At 40.1% G+C, this 25,876-nt stretch overlaps 2 protein-coding genes across 2 annotated transcripts; one reads left to right on the top strand and one right to left on the bottom strand.

Annotated features, from left to right (window-relative positions):
- The first annotated feature begins 126 nt into the window (after positions 1 to 126).
- Positions 127 to 9,681, top strand: KIF20A (kinesin family member 20A). The gene is made up of 18 exons (XM_010166121.1): positions 127 to 297; positions 773 to 862; positions 992 to 1,111; positions 1,570 to 1,708; positions 1,795 to 1,982; positions 2,479 to 2,623; positions 3,341 to 3,541; positions 3,785 to 3,896; positions 4,001 to 4,072; positions 4,661 to 4,804; positions 4,886 to 5,051; positions 5,950 to 6,114; positions 6,799 to 6,938; positions 7,035 to 7,137; positions 7,375 to 7,582; positions 7,982 to 8,073; positions 8,365 to 8,502; positions 9,051 to 9,681. Exons 1-18 carry the CDS (start codon positions 139 to 141, stop codon positions 9,321 to 9,323), a joined length of 2,655 nt encoding a protein of 884 aa, XP_010164423.1. The 5' UTR covers positions 127 to 138; the 3' UTR covers positions 9,324 to 9,681.
- Positions 9,554 to 25,276, bottom strand: SFXN1 (sideroflexin 1). Its single transcript, XM_010166122.1, has 10 exons — positions 25,108 to 25,276; positions 24,295 to 24,465; positions 21,613 to 21,711; positions 20,452 to 20,527; positions 19,269 to 19,354; positions 17,917 to 18,044; positions 17,319 to 17,368; positions 11,816 to 11,865; positions 11,137 to 11,184; positions 9,554 to 9,739 (listed from the first exon to the last, which is right to left on the bottom strand). Exons 1-10 carry the CDS (start codon positions 25,269 to 25,271, stop codon positions 9,643 to 9,645), a joined length of 969 nt encoding a protein of 322 aa, XP_010164424.1. The 5' UTR covers positions 25,272 to 25,276; the 3' UTR covers positions 9,554 to 9,642.
- Between the last annotated feature and the right edge of the window lie 600 nt (positions 25,277 to 25,876).

Genomic DNA, 25,876 nt, shown 5'->3' with positions numbered 1-25,876 from the left:
GGATGGATGGGGCAGTGGTGGCAGACTGTGCATAGTGGGGTGTATGTGTGGGGAGCAAAGCTCGGGCTCCCAGAACATTGCTGTAACATCCCCCGTCCTCACTGTGCCCCTCTTTCTCCAGGAGCTGTGTCAGACGCCATGGCGCAAGCACTTGCCTCCCCAGGGCTGTTCTCCGATGAGGATGTTGCAGCCTCCCCCGTTTTTGAATCCACAGCAAGAGGGTTTGGGGCTGACGTGCGCAAGGACCTGCTGTCGGAGTTCTCTGCCATCTCTCCAAACCTGGAGGGCTCTCAGCAGGTGAGGTTGGAGCTCTTCTGTCATGAACAGGGCAATGTTTTGAGTTGTGGCTGCTGTGTCTGTGCACAAAAGTGTTGTGATACCAGAGACTCTTCAGAAGAGGTTGGAACAAAACGTTGCACTGTGGAGAGCAGTTCCTGTTAGGAGCAGTGTACTTACTGCACGGTCAGTAAGTGCCTCTTAACATGGTGATTGTTAGCAGGGCACTTGGTTTGGGGGCTGATTTTGGTGTCAGGTCTTCAGGTTGTTGGTCTGATTCACTAGATGAAAGAAATGCTGGTGTGGCTGGAAATGCCCAAGAAAGCTTCTGGCATTGTCGGGGATTTTGGAACCAGAGAAGCGTTTGTTAGTTACTGAGCACTAGTCAGGGCAGCCAGGTGTGTGTTCCATGCTGTGGTTCCTGTTAGTGTTCTGATGGATGGTTATGTGCTGCCTCTCTGGCTGCCATGTTTAACCTGTGCTGATTTTTTTTCAGGCTGTAGCTGAAGACAGTAATGGAAAATTAAAGGTGTATCTAAGAGTTCGTCCCCTGAAATCGACAGAAGTGGAAAAAGGGGAAGACCAGGTGAGACACTGAATGAAGCAGTCTCTGAGCTGGTTGCCTGCTGGGAGATGGGAGGTGGGAGATGCTGTTATCCTTTGCTGTCTATGCTATGGCCTCTTGTAAGCTATTGTGTTTTTATGTGTTCTTTAGGGCTGTGTCTGCATTGAGAATTCAGAGACCCTTCTTTTAAGAGCCCCTAAGGACTCCTTTACCATGAGGAGCACAGAACGTGGAGTGGGACAAGCAGCACATAGATTCTCTTTCACCCAGGTAGGTAACTGGGATAAACAATCCATCTGGAAGTCTTTTTAAGCTTAAACCAGCCTTACAGCTTGAAAAGCTGGTTTACTAATACACACTGATTCCAATGTACTGCATGAACTACGTCGTCTTGTACAATCCTCTCTACTTAAGTTTGTTTCTGTTGTTTTTCCTTAGTTTTTCTCTTTTTTTAAGCTGATTCTGCCAACTTTTCAGCAGCAAATGCCAAATTTGTTTTGTTCACGAGGCTCTAAACACATTAGAAGCTGTAGGGATATCAGATGTTACTGGATTAAGGAAATTAGAGTCCAAGCTCCCTATAAAAACAAGCTGTTAATGACTGGTGGCTCTGTTGCTCCTGATACGGGGCTAGTGAACAAAGGGCTAGGTAATATCACTTGACAACCATCAGCAGTCAAAAGGTAGGAACTATCTACATGAGGCCATTTTTCCCGTCTTGTTTGCAGATCTTTGGACCAGATGTGGGGCAGAAATTGTTCTTTGATGAGACAATGAAGCAGGTGGTAAAGGACGTACTGAATGGGCAGAACTGGCTGGTTTACACCTATGGCATCACCAATTCAGGGAAGACTCACACTATTCAGGGTAAGGAAAGCACTAGGTGTTAGTAGCCTGTTGAGTGAGTTGTTTGTTTCTATATGTGAATCCTCAGCTTACTGTTCTTACTTCAGGCAGCAACAAAGATGGGGGGATTCTGCCTCGCTCCTTAGCAGTAATCTTCAACAGCGTGGGGGACCGGCTGTACCCATCCATGGATCTGAAGCCTTCCCTCTCCAATGAGGTGATCTGGCTGGACAGCATGCAGGTGCGACAGGAAGAGACCAAGAAGCAGACCATGCTGCGGGGCGGTCTGTGGGAGGTAAGCATGCATGTGGTGGTTTGACCCACAGTGGGACCATGTGGTCCTCTACTCCACCACCCTCTGGTGGTATGGGGAGGAGAAAACATAAACAAATGGGGCTCATGGATTGGGACACGAGCAGTTTACTAGAATGGTAAAGGAAGAGAGGAAAAACAACACTAAACACCACCACCACTTATGAAAGGATATAGAACACAAGTGGTACACAGAACCAAACAGCTCACCACCTGACCTGCTCCCAAACCATACTGGTAACCCCCCCCCTCCTCTTCCCAGAACTTCCCTGTTTAAATACTGAGCATGATGTCACATGGTATGGAATACCACTGTGGCCCTTGTCAACTGCCCTGGCTGCTCCCCTCCCAGTTCCCTGTAAACAGTTAACTCTATCCTAACCAAACTCAGGACAATGCAGCTCCTAGGAGGCCTAATCATACTAGGGAAAAGATGGTGTCGTATGACATACATGATCATGGTCTTTGTTTCCTTCCAGGAGGAGCTCTTAACACCACTGAAGAGGAGTCACAGTGCTGAATCTCAGCTCCAGGCCACCACCAGTGGCAGTTTTGACAGTGGAGTTGCTGGCCTCTCTTCATCTAGCCAACTCACCAACCATTCGGACATCAGCCAGACAGAAGGTATACCCAGAAGCTTGTTTTTGGAGGATGGGGGAAGAAAGGGTGATGGCTGTGGTGTGGGTTAGGGAGCAGAGGTGCTGTAGTATCACAATTTTTTTTTTCTTTTAAATATAAGGATGTCAGGGCTGAAGAAATTTGTCTGTATGTCTTGCCAACTTATGAAGAATTCGCCACTGCTTAATAACTCAAGTCTTGTGAAATTAAAAGTTACTCGATACCCACTTACTTCATTCAGGGGATATGAATATTGAGCAGCTGAATGCTGTGTGATGGGACTAGCTGCAAAGCAGGATGCTAAAGTGACATGTTGCACTGAGCACTTGTGTCTAGACTTTCAAACTGCTGCCAGAACTACTATCTGATTAGGTATCCAGAAACGTGGTGCGATTGAAGTAACAAGGACTAAAACTTCTTATACTTGGAAGAGTTCATGTTTGAAATATTCTGCAATTCTGGAATATATAATGTCAACTGTATACAAAGCTCTTACACAGAAGGGAGGATACTGTTAAAGGGAATCTTTGTCTGACTGGGGACAGGCCCTAGTGTAGGTTTAAACAGGAGAAGGTATATAGAATAGATTTGAGTCTGGGATAGTGTTCCTGCTGCAGAAAGATCTCTCAGTCTATAGCTAAACCATTCAGGTTGGACCTGTGAAAAGCTGCAATCCTGACTTTTTTTTCCCCTTTTTTTTCACTTTTTTATCTTTTTTCCCAGAACTGGGCCCTCGCTGGGCTGACCTGGATCGCATTTCACTCACCAACACAGGAGACATGCAGTTCTCCATCTGGGTCTCCTTCTTTGAGATTTACAATGAGTTAATCTATGACTTGTTAGAACCAGCTTTATCTGGCCAGAACCGCAAGAGGCAGACGCTGCGGCTCTGTGAAGACCAGACTGGCAACCCCTATGTGAAAGGTAGATTTGCTTGGAAGGTTTTTCTAGTGGCCTGTTAGGGAGACTTATGGACTGTGTGGGTTGGTGACTTAGCAGTGATGTGTTGAAGAGCACGATGTCCTCTCAGAGGTCTTGGATGTCTGGATTATGGGAATTTTTAGTTTGTTAATGTTAAGGGAATACAATGGTGAAGTTGGGGCTGAGATAATTAAGTTTTCTGCCAGACTCCTAACTGCCTTGCCCAATGTGTGTCTGCTTTTCCAGATCTGAACTGGATCAATGTCCGGAATGCTGATGAGGCCTGGAAGCTCCTGAAACTGGGTCGGAAAAACCAGAGTTTTGCAAGCACCCACATGAACCAAAACTCGAGTCGCAGGTCTGGAGGGGGAGGCTGTTTAAGCATAAATACAACTCTGAAGGGCTTTTAAAGGTTGCATTTTCTTTTTAAACTATCTGTGTGGTTTGTTGTTTTTTTTACAGTCACAGTGTCTTCTCTATTCGGATTCTGCACTTGCGAAGAGGTGGCAGTGAAATTGTTCCAAAAATCAGCGAGTGAGTTTCATGCTGTCTAGGATTTCAGGGTGTTTTTGGTGTACTCAACTTTCCTGTCTCTTGTTGTGGATCCAGGGGTATGGGAAGTATCTTGAGTAAAGTCTTTTTGCAAGTACTTGGAAGGAGTAAATGCTCCCACTCTTAAGTCTAGAACTCACTGAGGAGTTTGAGGAGTACTGCAAAGTACAACCTGAGGTGTTCTTAGGCTTTTTGAATTAAGGTAAATGTGAATAACCCTGCCCTTGCAGCAGGGCTGATCTGAGCACTGTCGATGCCTGTCCCTGGGACGTAGTTACCTGGAAATGGGTTGTCTCAGTACCCAGGAAATGTCTGTCCTAAGGACTGGCAAAGGATCTTTGAACTTAACACTGCAAAGCTCACATTGGTGTCACCTTGTGTAACACCTATACTTGGGCTAGGCCTTTCTGTCCAGCAATAGCCCATTCACCCCAAAAGAGCCTTTTGAGCCCCTATGGGGAAGCTGGGAAGATAAGCAGGGCAGGTGATCACAGGGTGTCTGAACTGTAAATCTGGCTAGAACAGGACAAACCTAGGAGGTCATGTGAATATCACCTGCTTTCTCTTCAGGTTATCCATGTGTGACCTTGCGGGGTCCGAGCGCTGCAAAGACCAGAAAAGCGGGGACCGAATGAAAGAAGCAAACAACATCAATACCTCCCTCCACACACTGGGTCGCTGCATTGCTGCCCTCCGCCAGAACCAGCAGTCCAAGTGAGTGTCCAGAACTCCATAGGGAGTGTGTGGCGAGGCTGTTTTGCTTTCCCATGGGCTCACTCTGGTCTCTCTCCATAGATTGAAGCAGACTGTGGTTCCCTTCCGGGACAGCAAGCTAACCCGTGTGTTCCAGGGTTTCTTCACTGGACGTGGGTGCTCTTGCATGATTGTCAACATTAACCCGTGTGCATCTACATATGATGAAACTCTGTATGTAGCCAAGTTCTCAGCCATTGCCAGCCAGGTAAGTAGCTGTGATAGTTTCACTGGGCTAGCCCTTGGCCAGCAGCCAACACAGCTGTTCACTCACTTGCCCCCCACTGATAGGGGAGAGGACTGGGGGGCAAGGATAAGGAGGCTTGTAGGTTGAGATAAGAACAGTTTAATAATAGAAATAAAAGAAAACTTAAAATAATACTAATATTAAAATAGTAGTGATAATGATAACAGTAATAAAATGTACAGAGGAGTGAGACACAGTGCAACTGCTCAGCACCCACTGACCAAGCCCGGCCCGTTCCCAGAGAACGATCCCAGAGGAGCAACAACCCTGAACCAAAACCGCAATCCCGGAAGAGCAAGAGCCTGAGTGAAAGCCCGAGAGAATCACCCCCCCTTTCCTGTCAGCCCCAGTTAATATGTTAAACATGACGTGATATGATATGGAATATCTCATTGGCACATCCAAATGCCAGTTTGGGGTTTGCTATTCACTGTGCTTCTCCCTCCCAGTACCAGTGCAGCTGTGAACAGCCAAATACGATGGCCTTGAGCTCCAGCAGCAACTAATAACATTAGTATTTTTATCAACATTCCTCTCATAACAAGTCTTACACTGAAACTAAAACATTTACTAAGAAGAAAATTAACTCTATCCTAGCAAAACCAGGACAGTAGCACACACTAGGATCATGGGATGCTCAGGATACATCCTGCTTCTGTGGGAATGGGCCCCTTTCCATCACAAGGGAGGGGAATGCTTGCAAGTCTTCCCTATGCCTCTCCAGTGGATTATTAACTTTATAGTATTTCTAGATTCTGCTAAACTAAAAAGGTTGGCAGGTTGCAGAGAAGTGCCATGTTGAAAGACTACACAAATTCCAGGCTTTGTGAACTAGTAGTGATGGCCTTTTCCCCTTCAGCTTGTTCAGGCACCTCCTACAAAGCTGGGACTTCCATCCATACAATCAATCATCAAAGAGCACAACAGGCGAACCAGTCAGAGTCTAGAGGCAGTGCCAAAGGAAGAAGTGGAATCAGAAGAAGACAGTGAGGATGAAGCAGATGTCTCCATGTATGAGAAGGAGGTGGGTTGTGATTTGTTTTACAGCCATTATGGATAGAAGGGCAAGAACATGACTGATAGCTTTGGCCTGGGAGCTGGGGCTGGAGCTTGGCACTATACCAAGAGATGACAGAGAACCTCAGAAGGATAATGGGACCCAGGAAACTGGGAATCCATGAGGAAAACATTCCACCGTTGGTCTAAATCTGAAGCACATACTTAATTTGGAAACACTGTCACCTGTGGAATAGGTACACTAAGAGCTTGGGTGCAGACCTATAATCCCTACTCTGCAAGGGAAATCTAGAGATCAGGAAACATGCAAAACAGATGGCTAAATAAGGAAAAATAATCAAACTTCCTAGATACTCAAAGCAGGCGGCTGGAATAGCTGAAAGATCAAGATGGAAGTCATATACCTCCAGAGAGTCAACTTGTAATGTGTCAAGGTAGCGAATGCAGGTGCAGCCCTGGGCAGTGCAGTAGGGGAAGCTGCTCTGGAGACTGCTCTCCAGGTGGAGTTACATTGTTTAAGCCATCTCATGGGAAAGGAATTCAGAGCAAACCTGGCAACTTCTCTTTCCAAGTGACAAAAAGAATCTTAAATCTAGATCACTCTAGCCTACAGACAGGGGATCACCTAGTTTATTCTAGGTCTTAATTCTGTTGGGCAGTGTGGGCAATGGAGTTTGTGCCCTCCTTGCAGGACTTGTTACGTGTAGTGGAAGCTGCACGAGAGCTGCTGGTACAAGAGCGGCAGGAGAAGCTGCAACTAGAAATGCGTCTCCGTGAGGAGATCTGCAATGAGATGCTGGAGCACATGCAACAGAAGGAGCAATGGTGCAGGTACAGCTTATACTGATCTCCCTCCTTTTATTCAGGGTGAGCTAGAGTACCAAGAACTGCCAGACCCTGACATGTAGCTGTTTGTTCTCTTTGCAGCCAACATGTGGATGCTCAGAAGGAGCTGCTGGAGGAACTGTATGAGGATAAACTGAATAACCTGAAGGAGTCACTGACTGACTATTACCAGGAGGAGATCCAGGTTTGTTCAGGGCAATGTAATGACGTGAGGGAAGTGGCAGTGGGTTAGGAGGGGACTTGGGGTACTTGAGTCCAGGAAGGTGACTTATGCAAACTGAAAGAAAAAAAATTGCCTTTTGTGGTATTTTTTTGTGATAGTATTCGATAGCTTGATCCACACACTGAAGAAAGACATTTCAAGTTTCAGAAAAGCTGTGTTGAATATTTGTTGAATATTTGAACAAACTTGCTTTTTAAGGAGCGTGATGAGAAGATTGAGGAACTCCAAGCTGCTCTGCAGGAGGCAAAACAAAAATTGGAGAGCCTGGATACTAAGCAAAAGGACTCGGGGCCAGGCTTGCGTCGATCAAAGCGAGTGGCTACCTCGTGTGCTCTGCAACAGGAGCTGGCAGATACTAAAGCCAAACTGGAGCAATGTCAAATGGAGTTAAACACTGCAACAGCAGGTACGGCAGTGATGCTGCACTAGTTCTGAGCTATGCCTGAGAAATCATTGTAGAGCGTTAGACATACTTTTTTCAGTAGGGTACATTGGATTCAGACATCCTGAAATGACTATTCTGAGCTGTTGATGATAGGATGGATAGGATGTGCTGGATGGACAGGGCTTCACTTCATTTTCAGGTGAAAATGGACTGTAGGGCAGGATCATCTCCCTGTTCAAATTCTGAAGTCCCTTTGTGTAACTGAAAGGCAGATGCCTGGCATGTTTGTGCATGTCTACACGAACTCAAAACTCTTCTCAGCTTGCCTGTGGCAACTTGTCTCAAGGGAAGTCCTTGAGACACAGAAACACTGGAAGCTTATGAATGTACTGTTGCTCACTACTTTCTGTCTGTTCCTAGAGTTGCGCAAGTACCAGAAATTACTGGAGCCACCTCCCTCCGCCAAATCCATTACTGTGGATGTAGACAGGAAGCTGGAGGATGGACAGAAGGTAACTCCATCTCTGTGTTACAGAAAGGAACACTTGGAGCTGCTGTCTCCAGGTTTTTAAACAAATGGTTGAAGTTGAAATGGGTCTGTTGAAAACAAACCTTTACTAGAGATGTGGAAGGTGTTGGTATCACTGATTCCCAGTGTACCTCACTCAGAGGAGATCCTCTCTCAGTACTGCATGTCTGAATTACCCTGGAGTGGCTTTGTTTGCAGGACAATGTCAACTGAAAGTGTTGTATTAAACCTCTCTCTCTTTCTCTCTCTCTCTCTCTCTCTCTCTCTCCTGTAGAATGTCAGATTGCTGCGGTCAGAGTTACAAAAACTTGGAGAGTCTCTTCAGTCTGCGGAGAGGGCGTGCTGCCACAGCACCAGTGCAGGGAAACTCCGGGAAGCCCTTGGTGCATGTGATGACATTCTGGCCAGACAGGTAAAGTGTCTGTCTTATTGTGTGTTGCACAGGGCGGGTTTAGTCTCTGCACTTTGCCATAATCAGAGTCACCTAGATTCTTGCAGCTGCAACTAAAAATGACTTGCTCTCTGGACACGTACTGCTTATTAGGTTAACAGAGCTATATTGCTCATTTTTTTCAATGGCTGAGTCTGGCTGCATATTTAACTCTCCAAAGGAGACCCAAATTGTTCCTGTTCAGTTAACTGACAGCTTGCACTTAATGTAGGAGAATTCAGAGTTCTCATTTCCTTATTCACTTCACTCTATCACAGTTGCTCTGGCAGCATAACCCTAACCCTAACCCTGCCAGAGCAACTGTGATAGAGTGAAGTGGATTTAGCCTTGCTGTTCCTGTTTGGTTACTGAACTGCTGCATGGTTCACAGTAAGAGCTTTTATACACGGCCTTATTTCGCACATCAGATAATGAATTCTGGCAAAGACAGTTTATCCTCTGCAGTTCGTAGTAACCAAGGAGTTAGGCAACTTTTCATATTGCTAAAAATACTGCCTTCCCTTTCTCAGGACCAAACTCTGGCAGAACTGCAGAACAACATGATGCTGGTAAAACTAGACCTGCGGAAGAAAGCAGCTTGTATTGCTGAACAGTACCACACTGTGCAGAAGCTCCAGGCTCCTCCAACATCTACCTTAAAGAAACGGTTCTGTGCTAACAGGGAAAACCTACAACCTAATCAACCTCCTGGTAAAAAGCCCTTCCTGCACAACCTTCTGACTCGTTCAGCTACCCGACCTGTTGCTGCCAGAGGGTGGCAACTTCGTTCAGTTGCTCTATGACTTTTCACAAAGCGATCCCTGCCCCACTATTACTGGAAGAGGTGGCAAATCCAATATAATAGCATCTATTTTTCTTTGTGTGCTTGTTTATTGTTATTTTAGCTGCTTGAGAGCTTATGTAAACATTTTTTGATATGTATGGTTAAACTTTTAATTGATACCAAAGTGGACAAACTGACCTTTTGTAATTTAAACACTACACCAAGGACAGTCTTTAAATGTAAAAGTTTTTTAACAAAAGGACAAGTCAAAAGTGAGATCTCATCTTCAAATATGTTGGTACTTAATTCAAAAGTAAGTTCACAAGTCCCTCATTGAATTATAATCCTTTATTAAAGTATACACGTTCTAGTTCAGGGCTGTTCTCTCGAATCTTGGCTTGCAATTCTGGCTCCAAGCGTGTTACAGACATAGAACTAAGCAAAAGGAACAGTAAAACAGTTATATATAACAAGCACTTGAAGATGGATGATGCATCTGGTTCAACTTCCTGGATTGTGAAAAAAGTCTTCACTTTTTTTTTAATCTTCTCATGAAGGAATTGTGCTCACAGACCAGGGGCAAATGAATCCCTGCTTAAAAGGCAGTAGGACAGCCTACAGAGTCAAAAAATGGCTCTTGCTACTACCATAAGGGCAGGTATCTACTTAGTTGCTTGAGGTTGTTGCTGGCAATGGAAACTTACCTTCCTAAAGGTGTTTTTATTAAATATAATGTATTTGCCGATTTAACTTACTACCTGATTTTATTCAGTTGAATAAAAGGTTTATTTTTATAAGAGTCATCTCACAGTAAAGTGAATTAAGCTGCCAGGTCATTTAAACAGCTGCAATTTCTTAAATACACTTGAAGGTCTAATCTTCCTATGAAATAGAGAGCCCTAGTTAACACCAAGAACTGCACAACACTTGCTGTGCTAGTTTGTTATCTCCAGGTAGCCTGGTGACACTTATTTACCACAATTCTCTATTCTGTGCCAGGCAGTGAAACAGATGGTGTCAGAATACTTTGTTGTACTCAAACAATTGCATTGGATGAGAATTAGGTATTTTCTGGAAGTCAGAAGCTGCTTTAGTTGCTCAGTATTTTAATAGATTCATCTCCAGCTTGCATTGTTTAAACTACATTTGGCAGCTTGTCAAGTTTAGACAACCACTAATAATAGGAGAAGGACAACTTAGTTAAATTTAAGGCCCTGTTCATACTATATACTGCAAACTGAGAACTTTATTTATAGGTAACCCCTTCAGGCTTCTTTATGATTTCAGCTATAATGAATATTTTTGGTACTGAGCTACTTGTGTATTGATGAAAAAATCTTTCTGGAAAAATATTAATCAAATTGAAAGTAAGCATGTGTAGTCAAGTGCTGTTCTGTATAACCAGAGGATTTTATACTTGAAAACAAAATAGGCTCTGACTGTATTTAAGCCATAAACATACTGAACATGCTAATGTGGTCCAAACAATATATTTAATAATTCCAGCAATTCCTAACTTTGTATTCTCAAGCTCAAACTTCTCAGCTTGAAATAGCACGGTTAAACCACTCACCCAACCGTCTTGTTCACTATCTCTGTGTAGCTGCATCTGAAGATGCTAGGAGTTTGTAAACAAATGAGCCCAATTCAACTATTATATATTACTGATGGGCAACATAGTTATTACTTATGAATATTCTCATGTTTATCACACTTGTTATATGGGAATGAAGACTGTATGCTCTAGGAAGCAATGACCACTTGTTTCTGTCTTTTTGCATGCATCTGGGAGTATAACATTAAAGTAAGAATAATGTAACAGGAATACATACCTTTTTTGAGGGAACAGTGCACAACACAGGGGTGTTGCAAACACAAGACTAAAGGAGACAAAAATGGGTTTACAATATTTAGTGTACTAAAGGAGAATTCAAAACCCTTAGGCATGGTCTTCTTGCCAGAAAGCTCTCTCTTTTTTTGTATACAGTGAGGTAAAGTTCCATAAAGTACTCTGTAACCTTTATTTCTCACTGCATTATACTTTATGAAATAATTTACCTACTATGTAGTACTAAATGCATCAATATCATGCTTACAAATGTGTATAAAATTGTTTGATGTCCCTTTAGCGTTTTGCATTGGTATGTATGGCAATACAGAAATAACCAAATGTTTCAAGAATTCCCTATATAAGATTAGATTCCACTTATTGTTTATGGAGGTAGCAGCCAAAACATTTTTTCTAATCAAGCTGCTACATGCCTTTTTTTTTTTTTTTTGCCACTCCCTTTCTTTGTCCCTCACTCTGCTTTTCTTGGCCCTTCCTTCATTACTAACAGCACTTTTAAAATATGGTATTATCAGTTACATATGGAAGTGAAGTAACTGCTGTAGCCTCATTAACTCTCTCACTTTTTTTTTTTAAACAAAGTGCAAATATTGCTACTTTCTCCAAAAAAACCCTACAAATATCTCTTAAAATAGCAGGCACAACCCAAATAAATCACTTACCAGAATCCAACTAATCCAACTTGAATGGGAGCACTCATCCAAGGAAATCTCTGTTGAAAAGGAAATCTCTGTTAAAAATAAACTGTGCACAGTGAGTATAGTATCCTTTCTCCTCCCCTTCCCACCTTCTTGGAATTCTTGTAAGAGACAGAGTGCACCTAAAAGACTCTTAGACATGATCAAGGCAAAGCAGTTACCAGCATACCTTAAAGCTGAGCTCCAGTTTGAGAGTCCAATCCCTTTGAAAAAGAGTAAGGAAATTCCCAGTGATGTCAATGTTATCCTGAGTAAGTGTCCCCTGGAAACTACAATAGGCAGTTGACTGTTTTACTTAGGACCTGATGCTGAGCATGTGGGTCATTTCTTTCTCTAGACAAGTCCACAGTAGCTACTAACACAGACAAAGTTTGGAGTGTTGCTGCAGGTGCAAGGTGCTAGGACATCTCTTCAGAGCATGGTGAATTTTGCCCAGGCATCCCTCAGAAGAGCTGGGTGTGGTTACAGCTCCTATCTCCAGTGACATCCAATGGTTTTAACTTACAACTGGAGATTTACTTTGCAAGCAACTGCACCCACCAGTCATAAATAAGGGAGGCGTCAAAGAAAAATGTAAGTCCGCCTCTCTTAGCCCTTTCTCCTGTCTTATGATTTGCCTTGATGTGTAGGAACTTGCCCCTGTAGCACAGTCTGGTACACTTCAGTTCTGCAAGAGTTCACCTTTTACTAAAGGAAAAAAAGAGTAGAAGAATTGGGGAAACAAGGTTGAGAAAGCGACACATAACCTACAGATGCATTTTTAGCATATTCCTCGTTACTGTAACTTTCATAGAACTTGAATATATGCCAAGAATTATGATAGTTTTCTTGTAGACCTTTAAATGATTTAGGAATTCACTCCCCCCCATGTTAGTTGAAGTTAATTACTAATGAAATAAAACCAGAGCTGTTTAAATGATACTGCTGCATGGCCTTCAGTTGCTACAATAAAATCAGTGTCTCTAGGAAGTAGGACATAACAGGAAGTTGATTTTAAAACAGCTGATGAGTTAAAAATCACACATTACAGTGGATGATGTTTTCAACAAAGATAATTTTTCTACAAGAAGCATTTCTCAAGATGTAGAACTTACTTAGAAGAAAAACTGGTGAACAGAAGTGGGCACTATTTGAGAGTAGAACTAGAAAAAATAAATTTAGGAAGCTCAGTGCTAAGGAAGGTCACAGCAGTGCAAGAGGCAAGGCAAACAAGCCTCTGTGGATTAAACTTTCCGCAGAGCCTGAGGGAGGAGAAATGGTGTAGAATATTGCTTCTCTTTTCTTTTTTTTCCTGGAGACAATCTGTAATCCAGAAATGAATGCAGGAAGAACTGTGCAATTCAGCAATAACCTGCAACAATAGATAACAAATGGAAAAAGACAGCAACAGCAAGGAGGATAAAGAGTGAATGCAGCAGTGCTCTGCTGTTCTGGCATTCCAACCTTCCTTTGACTCTCAGCTGAGATATGTTAGTTACAAATGCTTCACATTTTACACATTGGGAGAGTTCATGACAAGAGATGGTGTGACTGACAGTGGAAGGGACGCAGGACTGTGGCATTGGTAAATATTACTCGTATTTGGGAACACAAGTCAAACTCTGTACTGCAGATGGCTTCTGCCTCTGAGAATTAAAGGAGAGGGATGCTATGCATTGCGGTGTGAGCGTGGGACCCAAGATACATAATGGGAAAGCCCCAATATGACTTTAAAACTTTTCTGAAAAGACTGTTTGAAGGTGTAATGACAGTAATAGGTGGTTTCATACCTTTATCAGAGTTGGTCATTAATCTGAGACAGAAGTGTTTGCTAGTACAGACAATATAAACATCTATTTCATGTGGTGGAACAGGGCACTTGATCTGAGTTACAGCCTTTATTTTTCAAGAATGTTACCAGGCTGCACTAATCAAGAAAGATGGTGAGGTAAAACTAATGCTGGGAGGACAATATTAACAATTTGATTTGCCCAGGGAACAATGTAAAACAATAAAGCAAAATGCAAATGCAGGTTGTACATCCCTACAAAGAGGGAAAATGGAGAAGTACAAGGCAGCAGAAGAATCTACTGTGTTAGAGAACTATCATTTAACTTCAGAAGAAGGCAGTTTCCGACGAATTAGGATTTAATTTCCAGATGTCTTTATTGCATCTTTAGCGGTTAATGCAAACAAAAAAAATGGAAAAATGATAATTAAGCAAACAAAAGCCAGAAGGAGAATCAGCTTTTTTCTAACTGCTTCCTTTCATTGTTGGATCTCAAAATCTGTCAGCTTTCCCAGGCTAACTATGGCTGTTTTTAAAAAAAGAATAAATGAAATGACAGTTAAATTAGGAATGAATGGAGGACTCTAAGGCATAAGACATTCAAGACGATGCTTTTAAAAAAAAGGCTCTTTGTTCTAGTTTTGTAACAATTTTGAATACATATTTTAGTTGCAGACTAAGAGACCTCAAGGAGCTTATTTTAAGGATACATGAGGAAATTTCTGTGAACAACTTGAATGTTAATATAGTATGCAGAACAGGAGAAGCTGAAGCTGTAAGAGTAGTAATATAAATTAAAATTTGAGTGTCAATTGGAATTTTCAGAAATTTCTATGGAAAAAAAACCCCAACTTCTTTCCTTAGGAGAAAGGTTACCTGTAACTAAAATAAATCTATAAATGCTGTGCCTCAGAGCAAAGTTGTTTAGGGATCCTCCTGCAGCAGCAGATAAAAAGACTCGGTTCTGTATAGAGCTAATCAAGTGTATGTCAGTAGGGATAATGAACACAGACATTATACAGCCTAATCAAGAACTACTACACTGCATAATCACATAAAAGGCAGCCAAAGCCAATGCTGAAACCTACAGCAATAGCACATATATATATAAAGTATTTTTTCAAGTTAAGAAATAATTAATTATTTTTGAAACAGTAAGTATGTACTTGTGTTCTAAAAACATTCTTGAGTCATTTTCTAGCAATAACTTTGCGAATATTGTTAATTCATTCTAATGTTACCATCAAAATATCCTCATGCGAAACAATGCCAGAATATGGAGGATGAATAGCACTATAACCTACATCTTATTTCAAATATCAGAGGATGATAACCTGCTATCACTGACATCAGCATTCCAGAACCATTTATTTTTTTCTTTCTATCTCTTATTGCAGAATATATTTCTATCTTCTTCATTACTTCAAAACTAGTTGACTATTTTCTGGCCTTGCGTGTTGCTTAATAGGCTTTGGCAAACATACAAGAACTATTTTCAAGAGTGATGGTGTGCAAAGCAAAGGCTAAGGAAAATGAGTTAGTAAAGCATTGTGTGGATGGTGTTGGAGTACTGCAAATGGGATGGTGATTCTGAAATCTCAAGAGAACATGCAGAAGCTGCTTGTTAAAATGCAGCTCATTCCTTAATGGCTTTAATACTAATCTCTACGACATGTTACCACTGACTACCTGCATAGCAGTTTCACCTGAACTCACAGTCTCTGAGGCTGAGGGGGAGGAACAGGTGAGCATAAACGGTCATGATGGTACCAAAGACCACTGAGTAGTCACTGAAGAATTCGCTCATTTTTGCTGATCTGAAAAATTCACAACACCCTTATATTGATTATACCATACAAAAACAATAGATATTTGTCTCTAAACCCTGAGAATTGTTGCAACTTCTTTACAAGTGTCATGTATTTGCCAGCTGAGTTGATAGCATTTGAGACATTTCTCCCATGTCAAATACATATAAAATAATCTTTGCTCTAAGTTTATGATTTTTTTTTTTTAAACAAGTGTTAGTGTTCCAAGTAATACACTCTCAAGAACACAAGAGTATCATAAACTGATTGGTAGGACAAGGGGCAATGGGTGTAAGCTGGAACACAGGAGGCTCCACTTAAACTTCAGAAGAAACTTCTTTACAGTGAGGGTGACAGAGCACTGGGACAGGCTGCCCAGGGAGGGTGTGGAGTCTCCTTCTCTGGAGACATTCAAGACCCTCCTGGACGCCTTCCTGTGTGATTTCATTTAGGTTCCTGCTTTGGCAGGGGGATCGGACTAGATGATCTTTTGAGGTCCCTTCCAATCCCTAATATTCTGTGATTCTGTGATTCTGCTTAAAGCTACTTTGCAAACAGGGCACTGGTCAAAAGAAATCAGCAGTTAAGAATTAGCCAAATCAGTATAGGGCTCTTTATACTGCAGACAAATAGTGTGCTTGGATGCAATGCAGTTTGACATCTTTCAGGAGATATAAGCACCACACACTGACTTTCACTGTAAAACTCAAATGCCATGTTTCCTGTTTTTACATTCGGAGCAACAGTGTTTTCTGTTAACAAGGATGGGGGGGAAACACAAAGTGCTTCAGAAAAGAAAAGCTTTTAAAATTGGAAGATGCTTGGGATGTGTTCTCAACGCTGCATTTATATACACAGAAGCACTTTCAAATGGTGTATGTAACCGGTTAATCTAACTCTGCACTAGTAAGTGAAGGACAGAAATAATAAGAAATATCATTTAAATATTTTAGAAAGCTTTATCTTAGGCAAACAAAACCAGGCAGCTTCCCCTGCTTGTCTGCCCAGTCAGCACGCAAGCCACTTTTCCAAGGGAGGGTCTGGAAACTCAGACCACGCTTTTCCTAACTTTTTCTAACAGGAAGGAGACTGCTGTTCCCAGCTTGTTGGGTGGGTTTCACAGGCAGAGACTTTGCCTGGAGCTATGCAAGTAAGTAAATCAGAGATATCAGCTGGGGAAGATGAAATTCCCTTTACTGGTAAAGAATTATAGAGTTCCTCATCTGAATATTATTTCTCTTGTGTTAGACAAGCCTATAATTAGTTTCATTTACCCTCTCATGCACACACATTGCACAGTGTTGATTTAGTTTATATATATACTAATACCAGGTGTTTGACTTCACACTACATAAGCACAAATAGAATACAGGAAATACGTAATCTTTGATGAAGCATGCCTGTTCTCTGCCTACCCTGCACTTGCTCATCCACTAAATTTCAAAAGGTCATTTTGAAAAGAGATTTTTGTCATCATTGTTGTTTCCAAAGTCAAATTGCTGCTACAGCAGCTAAGCAAAGCCTACTTATTGATATCCTGAGAAAAAAGCATTATAACATTGAAAAATATTTTTCTAATAAACTGTATTCCAAGCCTTGGTACAAGGAAGTTTTGTTTACTAGGAGGAACTCTGCTTTTTAAGAAAAACTATAAAAAGAACAAAAAAGTTCATATTTTCTTAATGTTATTTTATAGTACGATAAAAAGAACCAAGGTATCTCTAAGAAAGGCATGAAGAATGCTACAGCTGTAAAGCAAGCTCTACAGTGATGTCCTTCCAGGGTGGAGGCACATTTGGGAGGTAAATATGAAAACTCAGAAAATACTTTAAATTCATGAAAATATTAACTTAGGATATTAAATGCATGATGCAGGTTATCTAAGACTAACCTTTAAAAAGGCTCTCTTTTCCAGTGTATTCATTATGAAGGGAGGAATCGCTGCAAATGAGGAAAAAAAAAAAAAGAAAAGCATTACTCTTGGAGAAAAAGGCACTTGATTTTAATTTTCTGTTAAGATGAGCTAATACAAGTTTCACAGCCTTTTGTCATTAACTGAGCTTTCATTTCACACTGCCAATTCAAGATACTGGATTGGTATATACAGAGGTAAATTCTCCCAATAAGCAAATCTAATTTCACACATAACTAAACCTGAGCTCAGTAACTTGGCACTGGTCAAAGCACCTACTCTTCACTAAAGTAATTCCACTCAAGCAGAATTTGCTACCATTCCTTTGCTATCCCTATCTTTTCTGCAAAAGCATACTAGGAGCTTTTCTGCTGCACTTCAGTGTAACACACTGTGGATGTTCTCACAGTAAGAAATGTAAATTTCTTTGTGGAACTTCTTAACACAAATGTAAATACTGCCTGCCTAACGGTAAGATAATTTGGCCTCTGAAAAAAATCACTTATACAGAATTTAAGCTCACTCTCACATTAGGAACTGATAATCAGGAGCTGCACATGACTGCAGTTACTCTTACCCATGCCAGGAGCAGCCATAAGAATCCTGGATATAACCACCTGGGTAATCGCCTGCTGAGCTGCTTTTGTTGATTCACCCAGTCTGTTTCCATTCTCATCTGTGACAGGGATTCCCAACTTGAGTTCCCTGTTGAATAAGGGGTAAAATAAAGCAGTGACTGACATGTATTTATTCCCCTTTTTTGTCACCTTATCTTCGTCCCCTTAAAATTGTCAATTATAAAAATTATGGCTTTTATTTTATTTTCCAAGTTAGCCTGTTCGTAACATTCTGGTACAAAAATGTCAAGGCAGAGGAAGATTGGTGAAAAATACGCTGAAAAGTAAACAACTGAATATAACAGCAGTCTGCTGCTTGAGCCTGGTTACATGCCTTCCAAGGAGGAAGAAAGGAAATATGTCGTTTCTGTAGTCCACAGAAAGGAGAGGTTCCTTCAAAAAGCAATTCAGAAAAGTGGAATTTTCTGAACTGCTCTGGAAGTAGTCTGTCCTTTCCCACAGACAACACAGGGAATACAGGAAGATTAGTTTCACTAAGTCTTTCAACAAAAGTCTTTGTGAAAATTCCCCTCTGGCATTCTAGTCTGAATTTTCATTTGAACCACTAAGAATATATTTTAAAGTATAAAAGGATGCACAAAACAAACTACATTTCTGTAACTGTATGATTCTTCATTAGATCTTTTGCTCGAGTGCAGGGTTAGGTGTTAAACTCACATACTGGGGAGAACTTCTACGGGAGTGAGAAGCAGACAGAGGGCAGATATACTGAGGACTGCCTTTATTCTTCTCATCTTTTGTAAGAGATAAAATAATACCATGGATTGAATTTCATTGTAAATAAAAACTTTAAATTTTCCCTTTTCTGCCCATAACCTTTTCATTTTTTTTCTCACTTCTATTCTTAGTCCTAGTCAAATCAGAATACATACGAAATTTTGTGTCTGAGAAAGTGCATATTTTTGTAATCTCAGATGATTAAACAGAACTACAGAGCCTGACTTCTATGACAAACTTCTGCATGTAGTATTTGAAGCACCATTTCTGAAATGACTGTATTTTTCCAAAGTGGAGTTTGTATTTTAAGGGTCCATGTGATCAAGTTTTGAAGGACTGGTACTTGCCTTCTGAGATCTAAGACTGAAGAAATCTATGGATATCTGATCAGAATGATGATGTTCTATTTTATACCTTTCACAACCAAGCAATCAAAACAAGATCAGGCATGAGGTTTTTGCAAGGTTTTGAAACAAGCTAAAGATACATAATGTGCTTTATTTAGTAACTTGCTAATCTAAAAAACTCAGTAACATCCTTTCTTCTAGGATGAGTGATCTTTGTTTTTTCTTACCTTTGTCTCATTAGTGGAATATTAATGCAGTTAGCAGCAGCAACAGCAGCAAAAGGAACAAACCGTCCTATAAGAGGTGAGACATGCTGTAAAAACCGGTAAGAGAAGAAAAAAAAAGAAAAAAGAAGAAAAATAATTACATAATCACACTAAAATGCTTCATGTGCTAATTGTAGATCAGATTTATTTCCTATCAATTAAAATTCAGTGAAAACTCATTGGTGGGACAGAGGTAAAACAACAAACAAACAAGACGTAAATCACAAATACTTCTCTCAGAGTGAGCAGTAGCAGGAGATTGGCAAAACCCATCTTAATTTAGTAGCATCACTGCAGAGAAGTGTCAGCTTCTGAGCATGCCTGTCAGCCCAACAGCAACATTAAAAAGACCTTAACTTCACTGTCTCTGCTGGCAAGGTCACAGCCAGCAACATCCATACCAGCTGCTCTGCACCTAAGGGCACTGACTACGTATGGAGGCTACTCATCTAGTCAGTCTTGTATAATCTGAATTACTCTGCTTAGAATAGTCTCTCAAATAACTTGTTAATGCTATACAATTCCCAGTACATTAAAGCATAAGTAGAGGGGTACAAATAGATTTTTGAAGTTGTGTGTGTTCTTTTTTTTGTTTGTTTTTTTGTAAACAATCTTTTTTCTTGATTGTGCTGTGCACTTGTTTAAAGAATTTGAGTTTTCTACATTTAAGAGCAGCACCTCCTTACAAGTTCTTCAGCCAGTCTAGAGTAGGTGTCCACGTTTGCAGAGATGATACTGCACCCTAAAAACACACCTATACTGTTTATGGGATAATGCATCCACATTACCACATTATTGTAATTACACATCCACTACAATTAACTTTCCAATGCTATTAGATACTTTGACATGTAAAAAAGAAACTGCAAAAAGGCACCTTATTAGATACAGTTTGTATTAACAGAACACAAAGCTGTTTGATATACATATAAGGAGGACAGACTGTTTGAAATATACATAAAGGCACCTACATGGGGTAAAAATATGGTTGGGATCTAAAGAAGGGAGCTGCCAATGGCCATTACAACTCCATACTGGGAGCTGTGCACAACATGACACAGATAACACAGGAGGAGAAATGAGCCGTTACCATCTCACAGAACACCAAAGTCTAGTTAAGGATGGAAAAAAATAGCAGCAATACCTTTGTTAGTGCATTAAGTCCTAAGGCTGTCGCAACAGCACCCGTGGTAGCAGAAACATAGGCTGTTCCCAGCTGGCTAAAACAAAAATAAAAGCATTTGCACAGCAGCTACATTTATGTCACTGCTAAAAATAATTACATTTTACACATGTAGTTATGCCCCCCAAAAGTTAAGAAGATGACTTTTCTGTGAGATTACAATAAGATGTGGATGGAAGACACATATGGGACATTCAATGAAACACTTTCACTAGCAGTAAAAAATCACATGCAAACAACATTTTAACATTGAATCAGGTTCTTCTGGTTCTGCATTGCTATCTGTTCAGCATTTTCTCATGTCTCTGAATGAACACCTTGAAGGATTTAGTTCTGTATTTAATTTCCTAATTGCTTAAACTAATAAAATCAAGTTTGTATTTCTAAGCCCATGTCTACAACAGTAATTAAAATCAACTGTACTGAAACCCACACATGCAGACCAGCTATGCTACAAACACCCAAATCCAACCCAATGTACCCTAAAACATACTTTACATACTTCCCAGCTAGGAGGTGTCTGTATATCCTCAAATCCACTGCTTTCTCCTGGACATCTATAAACAAGTCAACCTCAAAACAAGGAAGTCAAGCACTGCAATTCCAGTCTCCTATTCATGATTTCTAGCTTTCTGCATCTATTTAGTCTCTCTCTTTGCCTTCAAGTGGAAACAAGTACTGTGCAGACTAGTTCCTTGAAGGGTCCTCTTTTTGCAAATAAGCACGCATTGTGGTGTCTGCTATACTGCAGGGCACTGAGAAGATCACACAGAGAGACACCTGAAGGTCCACACAAAATATCAACTCAGAAATATCCTGGTGTAACACCAAACTGATGAGGCACTTTCAAATGGTTGATTGAGCAATACAACACAGACTCCTATTAAATTCTTCGCTGTTAAGAGCTTATGATCAAGGTGCTTAGGCTTATCTTTAATGGCAGAAATTGAGTTCTTGCCTCTATCATTCTCAGACTTCTTGTCTGTGCATATCAAATTAATAACAAGCATAAATGAAAAAAACTTATCCCTCTATCACCTCAAACTTTAGAGCCCAGTCATGTTCCAGTACATCAGAGAGCAATTTTTAAGTACATCAGAGGAATCTGGTTCAGTGTCTGACCTGCCAGTAATCGGGGCATCACCGCTCCTGTTCGTGTAATTTACTATAGCATTGAAGGACTGGTTAATCCACTGCCAGAAAACCACCGCTGGTGTCGTTCTTGAAATGAGAAACAATTATTATTATTAAAAATACTGCTGAATCAACAGCACAGAAAAATGACAGCAAATCCAGAAAACCAAGTGCAAGCAGTAATCACGCAGAAGCTCTTGTTTATCTGAATGAAACAATACAGTCAATGAGATACTGTCTTAATAACGAAAGTACAAGCTACTTCTAAGAACAGAATTTAAAAGCTTTGTAATTAAATAGCAATGTTCATGTGGGACGAAGGTTTGTTGTAATAGCAAAAGCATTAGAGCAAACCCCTCTATAAAAAACACACAGAGAAATATGAAACTCTCAAATTTCTAGAATACTCTTCCAGTCTTACTATTCCTTTACAGTCTGCTAGTTCTCTTAGGAAGCTTCTTAAATGACTGAGAGGTGGATTTTAGGATATACATTTTATCTTCTCAGTCTTAAAAAAGCTAATATGATGCCTTTGTTTTAACAAATCCCTGTGACACTAAAATATTCAGTTGCATGTAGAGCCAGATAAAGAGACACTTAACTGCAAAATGAAAAATTATTTTCATGAAAATATCTGCACATTTAAGAAGTACCGGCACAGCACAGAAATTAATTTGGTTCAGTACAGTATGAACCAGATGAACAATTATCAAAAAAACCCAAAGAGCTCCAAGGAATCCCCATAAATTATGTCAGTGCCAATATGCAGATGCCTTAGGACAAAAAGGTGCTAAACTGTGAGCGCAGATCAGGGGCAGTGGAAAAAATATATTCTGTACAAGTTTCAGAGTCCTCATTTAACAAGCTAATGTGGCCCCTGTTAAACTGCAGATATTATAACTTTACAAATAGTTATGCTGATAACTAACAGAAGTGACAGTCAGTTTGGTTCACAATGTATGGGGGCTGTTTTGTGGAGGGATGAATGCTTTTGCTCTCAAACCAGTAGCATACTTAAACAATGGGACAAACTTATGAAAAATAAATCCACTGAGGACCTCTGGATCAAGAAGTTCCTGATTCTTGAAGAGATGGAGGTTAAGAGACTATATCAGCCTGAGGACCTCTGGATCAGGAATTTCCTGATTCATGAATAAATGGAGGTTAAGAGACTATACCAGGGCAAAAGCCTTTCTTTGCATACTCAGACCACAAACTCTGCCCCCAGTGGAGAACCACTGAAAATTCTGCTCCACCAGAATTTCAGTCACCAAAAGTAACAGTTGCTACTGAAAACCATTTCCTGACCATTAAAATAACTTTTCATAGGACTTCAAAGCTTATATTATTTAATAACAGAGGCAGTAATGGTAACAGGAATGTGGTTCTCATTGAAGAGCTGATATGGAAATCAAAAGTGCTAAAGAAAAAGCACTAGTCATAGCAATTATCCTGTAACAGGCAGGAAAGCAAAGAGGAGATGCTAGAGTAGAAGGTGCGTGTATCCCATGAGGCTTTGGTTCTGAAATGGGAAGATACGTTTTTTTTCTTTAAATTGCAAAAAATGATAAAGATTCAGGAGATTTGAAAGTGTACTCTTCTCTGTAGTATACAGTACTGAGTAAGATGCCAAAAAAGCAGTGGATAAACTAGCTGGATCTTTTCTGTCACTACTGCTGTTTTTCATCCTTTCTTCCTGTGCATCTGCAACTCTCTTTCCCAATTAATCTTTTCCTGTTTCCTTTCTCCTGCTATGTATAAGATGTTAGGCTTGCTATAAAGTTCAGGCATGACTCACATTACCATTTGTGATCCAAAGAAACCAATGTCTTCCAGGCTAATAAACTACCTGGTTTTGAATCTAAGTGACTCTACCACTAATGCAAATAAAAGGTTTATAGCTGCTATAAGTATTACAGATAATAACAGAGCATGGATAAAAGAATAAACAGTTAACAGGAAGCAGTGCTTGTGAATGGGCAGCTGTACTGATGGTTTTATTCATATTCTCGACTGTTTTTTAAACACACATGTATATATGCAACATTCAAAATGGCTGTGCCTTTCTGGAGTGTCAGTCAAGAATTTGTAATATCTCAGCATCAAAAATGTTATTGTTATTTCCTCTGAACCTCCCACCTGTTCTTGCTAACAAAGCATTGTGTCACAAAAATATTTCTAACATGGATACTGATTTCAGCTGTGGACTTCACTGTACTGGTGATTCAAGAACTATTGAGGAAATGGAAGGATCAAACAGGAGTTGGAGGAACTAGATGACTGATGGACCAAAGTATACCGAATACTCACTTGGCAGACAGAACATCCTACATGCCAGATCTCTAAGGTCAGAAATTCCTGGGTATCTCCTCCTCTTTGTCCTTCACACAACTCTCCTACAAGGATGGGATTTTGGAACATTCAACTTTCCCAGTTTGAGGAAAAGTGGGATGGTGAAGGAGAGAGGCTAAGGGCTTATCTCACAACTACTTCTAGAGGAAACCATTAACCACTGTGAGGGAATGCAGGGAGAGAAGAGAAAAGGAAGCAAAATTTTACATTTTAAAATATTTATTATATATCTTCTAAATGCTCTTTTGGCAATAACATTGATTTTCACTTATCTAATTTGTAGGCAAATGTTTTATATGTTCTACTGCCATCACTTACCTATAAAAGGTCATCATACAACCTGTGATAGTCATGTTCATGGGTACCTGAGCTGACATTCGGCCAATCAAGACCATCTTTTCACCAGTGTCTGGGTGAAAGGCTGAATCGTAGATATATTTTGCTCTCCACAAGTCATCTTCTGTCAAGCCAGGTGGCACAATACCTTGTCTTGGGACAAGTTAAAAAACAGAACAAGACAACAGCAAAAAGCAAAACTGTTATAAAATGCTGCAACCTCCAGTGACAAATGTGGCATCAAAATTATTTTGGGATGTTCATACTAAGTTAATCTAGCCTCATAGCTACCTTGTAGATATTCAGCTTTTAAATGGACTGGTGAAATAAAAATAACCAAAACTCCTGGCAGTGGTTATATTGGCCAAGTTGATACATCCAGCACCAAATTTCTATTTACTCAAACCTGTGCTAGATTTTACAGCTAAAGTCTCTGGAGTCACTAGCGTGAAACTTTAAAAATTTACTTTGCAAGTATTTAAGAAACTACTTGCTTCAAACAATTTAGCACATAAGGGGAAATTTTAAGCTCTGTTGTCATATTAACTATTTTCAGAATTAGACACTTCTGTATTTCAGAATACTTAACAGGGGTTCTCAGATGATATAACTTCCCCATTCATGAGCAAATTTGTTGTTTGTTTTTTTTTTTTAAAGTGTTTCAAGCTCTGAAATAAGAAGACAAAGTGGTGCAATGAATACAATGTTTTAAATATTTCCTTTTAAACATATAACCATGTATTATCATGGACATGGACTTTTTTGTGCTAGCAGTAGAAGTGATCAATGCCATACCTGTAATCATGCACAATTTTTCTTGCATTTTCCAGTTGGGCATCAGATAACAAAATATTCCGGGGGTCTGTTACAGTAAAGAAGTGACTAGCTCGTCCAACAAAAGTGCTTTGATCCCATCGGGGCTCCTTGATATTAATATTTAATGGTATATCTCCTGACATCTTTAAAAATTCTGTGAAGAAAACATGAAAATGTACAGTTCAGAATTCCACTTATTTCATAATGTATCTATAACCTGAAGGATGAAAAGTGGTTATGCTTAAGAGTAAAAAAAAATCTTGCAGAATTGAGGTTTAAAGGGGCAAGTATATATCCAGAAAGCAGATGACGTCAGATATAATCATGGGTTTTAGTGAGGTTGGTATTGGCAGAAATAAAAAAGCAAGAAGTTAGTTAAATGTCTACAGAAATGTTCCTATGCCTGTTTCCTCAAGACACTTATACATTAATCTCTGTAAGAGTATGAGTATCTGATTATGAGGTAGAGGTACATCACATACATGTACAACTATCTGAGGATGAGGCAGATGCAAAGGAAGTATAGAAATTTATTAATAAGTACCTGTATTAAATAACAATATACTAATCAGAAGTGTGGTTTATTTCAAAGATTAATTAGTGTTTGCTGAAAATATTGTCTTAAAGGGAACAAGAGATTAAATATTTCAAGAGATGCCTGAAGAGCTGCTATAAAGTGCAGTGACAGAAGAAATATTTAATAAAATCCAGTCAACTTCTCTGGCATAGCAAAACAAAACAAAAATTA

The sequence above is a fragment of the Antrostomus carolinensis genome, unplaced genomic scaffold (genome assembly GCF_000700745.2).
Source record: "Antrostomus carolinensis isolate BGI_N321 unplaced genomic scaffold, ASM70074v2 scaffold41294, whole genome shotgun sequence".
NCBI classification, from domain to species: Eukaryota; Metazoa; Chordata; class Aves; order Caprimulgiformes; family Caprimulgidae; genus Antrostomus; species Antrostomus carolinensis.
Note: the sequence above shows the minus strand (reverse complement) of the source record. Positions and strands in the feature narration are given on the sequence as shown.

Excerpts from the sequence above, each read along its gene's own strand:
- SFXN1 (XM_010166122.1), bottom strand. The coding sequence starts at position 25,271 with ATGTCAGGAGATATACCATTAAATATTAATATCAAGGAGCCCCGATGG. Across the intron at positions 24,466-25,107 it reads AAAATTGTGCATGATTACAG|ACAAGGTATTGTGCCACCTG; the intron begins GTATGGCATTGA and ends ACTTGTCCCAAG. Across the intron at positions 19,355-20,451 it reads GACTTAATGCACTAACAAAG|CATGTCTCACCTCTTATAGG; the intron begins GTATTGCTGCTA and ends CGGTTTTTACAG.
- KIF20A (XM_010166121.1), top strand. The coding sequence starts at position 139 with ATGGCGCAAGCACTTGCCTCCCCAGGGCTGTTCTCCGATGAGGATGTT. Across the intron at positions 1,983-2,478 it reads TGCGGGGCGGTCTGTGGGAG|GAGGAGCTCTTAACACCACT; the intron begins GTAAGCATGCAT and ends GTTTCCTTCCAG. Across the intron at positions 8,074-8,364 it reads AGCTGGAGGATGGACAGAAG|AATGTCAGATTGCTGCGGTC; the intron begins GTAACTCCATCT and ends TCTCTCCTGTAG.